Source organism: Panthera tigris, chromosome B1 (genome assembly GCF_018350195.1).
Source record: "Panthera tigris isolate Pti1 chromosome B1, P.tigris_Pti1_mat1.1, whole genome shotgun sequence".
Classification (NCBI taxonomy): domain Eukaryota; kingdom Metazoa; phylum Chordata; class Mammalia; order Carnivora; family Felidae; genus Panthera; species Panthera tigris.
In genome coordinates this window covers 133,129,864-133,138,793 of record NC_056663.1, presented here as the reverse complement: position 1 = coordinate 133,138,793, position 8,930 = coordinate 133,129,864, and the positions used below count along the sequence as shown (strand labels likewise).

General features: G+C 34.7%; 1 protein-coding gene across 7 annotated transcripts in view; it reads left to right on the top strand.

The window, feature by feature from the left end:
• PTPN13 (protein tyrosine phosphatase non-receptor type 13) overlaps window positions 1–8,930 on the top strand; it is a 230,931-nt gene that overhangs the window by 183,221 nt on the left and 38,780 nt on the right. For 4 of the 7 annotated variants that reach the window (XM_042984235.1, XM_042984236.1, XM_042984233.1 and 1 more), the window contains 7 exons: window positions 1,586–2,049; window positions 3,105–3,251; window positions 4,476–4,569; window positions 5,414–5,499; window positions 6,224–6,383; window positions 7,958–8,172; window positions 8,289–8,387. In XM_042984235.1, the coding sequence (XP_042840169.1) occupies window positions 1,586–2,049; window positions 3,105–3,251; window positions 4,476–4,569; window positions 5,414–5,499; window positions 6,224–6,383; window positions 7,958–8,172; window positions 8,289–8,387 (1,265 nt within the window). The remainder of the gene's footprint in view (window positions 1–1,585; window positions 2,050–3,104; window positions 3,252–4,475; window positions 4,570–5,413; window positions 5,500–6,223; window positions 6,384–7,957; window positions 8,173–8,288; window positions 8,388–8,930) is intronic. The other 3 variants (XM_042984238.1, XM_007074721.2, XM_042984234.1) reach the window with 2 other exon arrangements.

Genomic DNA, 8,930 nt, shown 5'->3' with positions numbered 1-8,930 from the left:
ACCCCATTTTCTAGGGAAACTGTTTGGTGTCTATGTCACTTTCTGTATATTATAGATACATTATTGAAAAAAAAGTGGTACCTGTATGCATGTCCACACACACACACACACACTTTTTTTAACTAAAAATCCAATTATTTTTTATAATCTAAATATCAATTTGTCACTTGCACACTGTATATTCTGAACATCCATGAATATACACCTTTTTCATATGGCATTATATTTCGTGTCATGGGTGTATTAAATTTTAATGTTTTTCTGTTGTACATCTAGGTTAGCTATAATCCTTTTATAAATGTTGCTTCAACAAATATACTTGTATACACACCATTGGAAAATGTACGTATTTCTAGAGGTTATATACCTAAAAGTGTATTTAGTATGCACATTTAAATTTTCGACAGAATGCTATCAATTTGCCCAAGTTTTATCAATGTATATTTAGCCAAGTAGATGTGACAGGGCTCTTCTCACACCATCAGTGGTATGAGAGATTATCAGTCATTCTCATTTTTGTCAGCCATACAGGTAGAAAACTGCATTAAGTTGCATATCCTTGAGCAACAATGAGGATGTTGCTTTATGTATTTATTATTTGTATTTTACTCTGAATTTCCAGGCTACAGGGGCACCTGGTTGACGCAGTCGGTTAAGCATCCAACTTCAGTTCAGGTCACGATCTCACAGTTCGTGGGTTCAAGTCCCACGTCGGGCTCTGTGCTAATAGCTGAGAGCCTGGAGTCTGCTTCAGATTCTGTGTCTCCCTCTCTCTCTGCCCCCCGCCCCCAACTCTGTCTCTGTCTCTCAAAATTGAATAAATGTTAACAAAAAAAATGAATTTCCAGTCTACACATCACACCCTTGTTGCATAGGGGTTTTAAATCTCTTTCTTACTACCTTTTAGAAACTCTGCATATTAGGAATATTAACCCTTTGATTATTTTTTGTTATTTTTGCAAATATTCCCTTTCCAGTTGCTCATTCTTCTTTTAAATTTTCCTTGGTTTCGCATGCTACATAAAACTTTCAATTTCTTATAAATTTGCATCTGTAATTTTTTATACAAATCTATGATTTGTGTCTTACTTAGATACACTTTAAGTGGTTTTTGATAAGAAATATATATATAATGAATTTGGAGTTGCCTTTATAATTATTTGGAGTCCAAAAAATGCAGTCTGGGAGGACAATACAAAATAAATAAATAAATAACCATTAAATAAGGATTAAAGAGTTTGGGTGATTCAAATTAATTTTAGTTAGGGAATCAAAAAAGTCTTCACAGAGGAGACTCGTTTGTAGTAGGTCTTGGAGAATGGAAATAAAAAGTTAAGGCAAAGGGGATATGCATTTTTATAGGAGATGAAGCAGGAATGACCAAAAGAGGAGACAAAGGAATCACAAAGCACCTGCTACACCTTTTGGGTCCTTATTTTGGGTCCAGGCCCCGGATCAGGTGTTGTGGATATGTTATCCTGTGTAAAATTCTCCCACAATCATTAAGAAACGCTCTGCAAGTATGTAAGCCCAGACATGTGTGTCACTAACCTGTTACTCTCCTTGATGGATTTTTGACTTCTAGTGCCTTCTACTCCTGTGCACATTGCCAATGGCATAAAAAACTACCTGAAGAAACCTTCCTACATGCAAGACAGTACTGTAGATTCTTCTGAGGATCACCACTGGCCACATGGTACCCCAAGGCACATCTCAGAGAGCTCTTGTGGGCAGTCTGGGGGCCTGCGCGAAGGAAGCCTGAGTTCTCAGGATTCCAGGACTGAGAGTGCCAGCTTGTCCCAGAGCCAGGTCAATGGTTTCTTTGCCAGCCCTGCGGGTGACCGAACCTGGCAGGAATCACAGCACGGCAGCCCTTCCCCTTCTGTGATATCCAAAACCACTGAGAAAAAGAGGGCTTCCGCTGACAGTAATGGAAACAAGACTAAAAACCCAGGCATTTCTGATGCAACAGATTACTCTGACCGTGGAGATTCAGACATGGATGAAGCTACTTATTCGAGCACTCAGGATCATCAAACACCAAAAAAGGCATAGTTTAATTTAAATCTCTGGTTTTTTTGTTTTTGTGTGTGTTTGTTTTTTTCATTTAATAAAGCAAACAATAGCAAATATATTACAGAGCAGGATAATCTACTCTAAACTGCTTTTATTAGTCTGGAAAGGAGGAATTGTGTATATATTGTTACTAACTAACTGCTGCTGCATTTGATACTAACTTTCTGACAAATTAGCAGCTTGAATACTAACTCTAAAATGGCTATTATTCTGGGAACTTGCTACCTGATAACAGAAAGGAATGAATAATCAGGTTATGATTATTTTTTACAAGTCATTTAGTATCTTGCATATTTAACATTTCTATTAATAAGAGAATTTAATATCTGAAAATTCTGTTCTTAAGTAGCTCACATGATGGGCAGTTGACTTTACTGTTGATAGCTGAATTCTTCTAAAGTTCTGAATGTACAAAAATAATAAGAACAACAACATACAAAATTGCTCATTTCCTAGAAATGACATAAATTTAAACTCACATTCACAAGCGGATTCAGAAAAGACCCATAAGCTCTTTGTTCATGGAGGAACCAACATTCCTCACAAGAGGGTAATGCCCTTACAAATGGGTCTTAGGTATTGTTTATATTGGATTTGTAAATATAAGCAAAGTAAACATGAAGCCTACTCATCTTAGAGGTCCAAGTTAAAAGCTGCTGCTTTGATATATATTGATTTTTAAAGGAAATAGAAATACTTTCTACATTCAGGAGCATAAAAAGCATTGGACAAGGATTATGTAAAAGCTAGGTTTGAACTGGGTTCTGGGATTCCCTCTGCCTTATCTAGCTGTTTGACCTGAAGGAAGACCTTTAATGTCTAGACCTCAATATCCTTAACCATAAAATATGAAGGCATTGGATTAAATGATCTCTAAGATGTCTTCCTGCCCTCATGATCTTTGAATTTACTCTATCCTTTAATATCTTGCTTTTTCTTAATTTTTCTAAAAAACACATATTGATCTTCCAGTAGTAATTCATTCTGACTCTAACAAGAAATCCTTTTGTTTGTTTTTCTTTGTTAAGGAATCCTCCTCCTCAATGAATACATCCAACAAAATGAATTTTAAAACTTTTCCTTCATCACCTCCTAAACCTGGAGATGTCTTTGAGGTTGAACTGGCTAAAAATGATAACAGCTTGGGGATAAGTGTCACGGTACTGTTTGACAAGGTTTTCAAATGTTTTCTCTTCTCTATTTCCAGCAACCTATTGTATGCCAATTTATTAATTTATTTTGCTTCGAAAGGGAAACCTGTCAAATATTTCCAAAATTAAAAATTGAATTGTATCTTAAAACTTTTTAAAAAATAACTTTTGTGCTAGGCACTTTTTCCTGTGATTTAAAAGAAATTAGACAAGTCTATCTACTCAAACCTCTTACATTTCATAATGTTTAATCTGAATACAAGACTTAGAAAACATAAAATTAATAAGTATGTTTTGCATACATTTGACACTTCTGCATAAGCATGGAATAATACATTTTAACCCACATGATAAATAAATTCTAATGTATATTTATATGCCCTTTCTCTCCATAATATATCTAAATTTGTAAATGTGATTAGTATATTAAAATTAGAGGTTCCCAAGGAATATATGTACTTTTAAGGTAGTTAAAATATGAGCATAGGCTATTTGATGAAAATGCTTGAGACTTGTATTAATTCTAAAGTGTAACATTATCATTTATGACAGTTGAAGGGTATTGTTAGGTAGGAAAAGCCATTTAGAAACATGGTAGAAATAGCACTATTAATATACCGAGGTCAAAAAGAAAACCTAATGTTCTAGCACTTTTAAAAATATCATAATCCTTTACCTCTTGTCCTTAACTTCTTTAGAATTTTATCTTTCTGTTGTGTAGGGAAAGAAAAGCTGTATATCCACAAAAGATGGAGAATATACTCATTAGATCTCATCTACATTATAACAAAACTTACCTACCAAAGCCTTTTAAAATGAAAAAAAAAAAAAATGTTTTTCTTGACTCATGAGATTTGCAAGTTTCAGTTTAGCAGATATGATCTGAAGCAAATTATTCTATTTGCTGTTTTTTTCAGACAGTCATCTTCTACTAATTTTGCATAGATGGATTTTGCTTCCTGCTTGCTCATAACTCATGGTATAGACTTACAAAGGGAGAGCAATTCTTCATACAGTCAAGATCTGACATGTTGTTTTCTGAGTAAAGAGTTTTTCTAAAATGTAACTGCTTTACATTTGGAAAACTTGGCTAGAAATATTCTTGGGTTTCGAATTAATTGCATGTGCTGATGTGGTACTGCTGCTTTGGCTGATGGATTGAACGCTTTCTAGGTCTCAGATTTGAAAGATGGAGTGTGAAATTTCTCATATTACAAAATGTTATTTTACTTGTCTTTTTCCATTTAGGGGGGTGTGAATACCAGCGTCAGACATGGTGGCATTTATGTGAAAGCTGTTATTCCCAAGGGAGCAGCCGAGTCCGATGGTAGAATTCACAAAGGTAGAGTGTGTGTGTACAGGAACTGCATATAGGATTATCATTTAACAAATAAAGTAGAAATTAGGAAATTCATAAAGACCTTTAAATATTCATAATAGAAGAACACATGCAATTTTTTTAAGACTAAAGCATTAAAAAAAACTCCTTGATGTCATTCCAAAACTCTTCTTTCCAGCCTAATCTCTAGTATCGGAAAATATCTTGACAGTGTTTCAGTTCATGTTTTGTACTTTCTGAGAAGCAAATTGCCAGAAAATGAGAAAGGAATAGTGCTCTTGTAAAAACACTGGCATCTACATTTTTAATAACAGCTAACTAGGTTAGTGCCCTCCAATCTCTCTACATTTATAGTCAGTTTATTTAAATTGACTTTATAGGGGCGCCTGGGTGGCTCAGTCGGTTAAGCCTCTGACTTCAGCTCAGGTCACGATCTCGCAGTCCGTGAGTTTGAGCCCCGTGTTGGGCTCTGGGCTGACGGCTTGGAGCCTGGAGCCTGCTTCCAATTCTGTGTCTCCCTCTCTCTCTGCCCCTCCCCCGTTCATGCTTTGTCTCTCTCTGTCTCAAAAATAAATAAACGTTAAAAAATTTTTTTAAAAAATAAAATAAATAAATTGACTTTATAATATATACAATATCTTCTTCTAAATTGTATTTAAGATTAGTCATAAAATTAGGAAAGAAAGTAAACACATATTAAAGAAACTCTGTGACAGAATTTTGTCCAGAATTTGTCTGAGTCTCTCCTTAAACAAATTAATACAAAACAAGACCACAAGATATTAGAAAGCATATAGAATCTTTATTTTATCATCTACTTTTCTCAAAATTGCTGCCTAATTTATAGGTGATCGTGTTCTTGCTGTTAACGGAGTTAGTCTGGAAGGAGCTACCCATAAGCAAGCTGTGGAAACACTGAGAAATACAGGACAGGTAATAAATAGCTCATTATACCAACCACTTAAGATAGCTTACAAGAACATAAATAATTTGTGAATAATATCTGTCTCACTAAGATCTCCAAATTTATTAGTCAAGAAACCAAGCCTGATTCATGTAAACGTTCTAGTATTTTTTTCCCTTCAAATTGGGAAGCAGGTATTATTGCAAGAGGTTTTTCACTGAGGGAACTTGACTTTCTATATCACATTTAGCCATAATATTACCAGATCTGACGGGAGGAAAGGTGGAGTTTGCATTTTTTTTAACTTTTTGTCAACAAGGACAAACATGTAGTGATTTTCACTTCTAGTCATTTTTCAGCCCAAAGCTGAATTATTTTCTAAAGTTTACCAAATTATTTATAATGGTCTATGTATTATAGCATAGCGGTGTTTTTATTCTAGTGCCCAAATTTCTTATAACATGTTTATGTTATTTCTATAAGAGAGATTTTTCTTTTTAATTATTTTTTATACAGAAAATAAGAAAAACTTGACTCTGAAATTTTCAGTCCCTTGCTTTGTTTTTTGTTTTTGTTTTTTCCCTTCCCTCTATCTATGTTTTTGGGTTTTCTTTTTTTTCTCTCCCTCTATCTATATTTTGGTGGACCAGTTACTTTAAATGATTTTATAAGATCAACCATATAAAGTCCTCAAAATTTACCTACTTTCTTATAATTCTTCTTAGTTAATGAAATGCTATTCCATTTGTCCAGGTGGTTCATCTGTTATTAGAAAAAGGACAGTCTCCAGCATCCAAAGAACATGTCCCCATCACCCCACAGTGCACCTTTCCAGATCCAGATGCCCAAGGTCAAGCCCCAGAAAAGATGAAGAAAATGACTCATGTCAAAGACTACAGCTTTGTCACTGAAGGTCAGGCCTTGGGAGACTGTCATCTCACCTTTAACTTATTCTTGACTTAGTCAAAATTTGATTTTTGTATGTTGGATCATAATTCATGCTTGAGTCCCTCTAATTACTCTTGTCAAGTATAAATAATCTGATGGATCACTATACCATTTTTTTTTAAGGACATATATATGCACCTCTTAAGTCTGAAAGACCTCAGGTAATGAAGTCATGCATGAAACAACTTTTGGTCACTTAATAGTCCTTTGAATAGTTATAAAATTCAAATGAAATTTTCAAGGAAAAAAATAACTATAAATAATTGCTGAGAATGGCTTCAAACTCATATGAAACCTTGACTTGTAACATTTTCTATATTTTTGATTAATTCTGTGGACTTGTCAAGCTAACCCTAGGTAGAAATTCACCTCATAGTTCCCAGATCATGATCTTTCTTACAAACTTTGCAAGCTCTTGGACATACTGCTACTTGGTAGTAAAATAAGAAATTAAGAATAGGGGCACCTGTGTGGCTCAGTCCGTTAAGCATCTGACTCTTGATCTTAGCTCAAGTCATGATCTCACAGTTCAGGAGTTCGAGCCCTGCAGAGTCTGTCTGGGATTCTCTCTCTCTACCTCTCTCTCTGCTCCTCACCCGCTCTTGTTCTCAAAGTACATAAATAAAAGTTTTTAAAAAATAAGAAAATTAAGAATGAGGTAGTACTGAGCTTTTCATAAAGCTAAGTGTTCATAATACAGAAATACCCTTTATTCTGAGATTTCCATCTATCTCATTTTAAGGGGCATAAATGTCCTTTACTTTATAAATGCTGATGGTGGTATATACCATTGTTTTGCTTTTTATTTTAAATCCTTATTTGATTACCAAATGTTTAGTGCCTCAGAATTAGTTGCAAAAATAAGGAGAAAAAATAGCCCAGCCTGTATTATTTTATCTGATTATGAAAATAAAATTAGCATACCTACTTTACCTCTTTATACTGCCTTGTATTGTTTATTTCTTCCATCACTCCTTCCTTAAATATGTTACTTCATTCTTTTCTGGTTATTGTTCTTTCAACTTCTTTTGTTGATTGAAATTTGTTTATAATGCCATATCAATTTACTGGATTAAATTATACCTCACTGAAACACTGGAATGTCAGCTTACTTTCCCCTACCCTTCTCTAACATTTGCTTCACTCTTCTTACCATCTTTCTCCCATTGTGTCCCCAAACTTCCTTCATTCTTACCCTTCCCCAGATTTTTCTCTTTTTTTTTTAATGTTATTCTATAATCTTTGAAAACACATGGGATTAAAGCATAATTTTATTTTCAGAACCCAGATATCAAACCCTCTCTTCTGTTCAAGTAGTTTAGTTCATGCAGCTTAGTTTATTAAGTTTTTTTAATGATAGAGAGTGTGAAATAGGATTTGAATATAGAATAAAAGTACAGTAAGTGCCTGTAAAGCTGTAAATATTCTGAGAAGATGGGTTTTTTAAAATGTGTCTAAAAGCACATACGTTTGTATGTGCATATGTGTACACAGCACGATAAGAATATTTAAATTTTTTTAATGTCTTTTTTTCTCCAGAGAATACATTTGAGGTTAAATTGTTTAAAAATAGCTCAGGCCTAGGATTCAGTTTTTCTCGAGAAGACAGTCTTATTCCTGAACAAATGAATGCCAGCATAGTAAGAGTTAAAAAGCTCTTTCCTGGACAGCCAGCAGCAGAAAGTGGAAAAATTGAAGTGGGAGATGTTATCCTAAAAGTGAATGGAGCCTCTCTGAAAGGACTATCTCAGCAGGTGAGCCCCCAGGTGTTGAATATAATACTTCTAATAATGAGATGGATTAGCCTTTCATTATGATTTCATAGTGCTATCTTAACTGTATCTTCATTTGTCATTCATGGTACCCCTAGGAAGTCATCTCTGCTCTCCGGGGAACATCCCCAGAAGTATCCTTGCTTCTATGTAGACCTTCACCTGGTGTGCTACCAGAAATTGACCCTGCTCTTTTGGTGAGAACTATGAAAAGTTAATTTATATTTTTATAGAGTAGCAATTGAGTGATTAATTCAGCTGTCATGGTTTTGTCACTGATTGATCTCCTGGGTCTCATCTACTTTATTCTTTAACTAGGAGTATCTTGGGTGTGTCACGTGACCTCCAAGTGCAGTCTGCATATGTAATATAAAGTAATTCGATTCACTTTCTCTTCTCTTCTTTCCACTTATAAAGTTCTAGGATTTTAGGAGTTTGTTTTCTAAGCATAAATAGGAAAAGATTTCAAATCATGGTTACAGGGTGCCTGGGTGGATCAGTTGGTTAAGCATCTGACTCTTGATTTTGGCTCAGGTCATGATCTCATGCGTTCATGGGTCCGAGCCCCGCATTGGGCTCTGCAGAGCCTGCTTGTGATTCTCTCTCTCCGTCTGTCTCCCCTCCCTGCTCACACACTCCGCCTCTCTCTCTCTCAAAATAAATAAATAAACCTAAATTTAAAAAGTAAATAAATTAAAAATAAAATACAATAATGGTTACAAAGCCCTTCTGTCCATTTC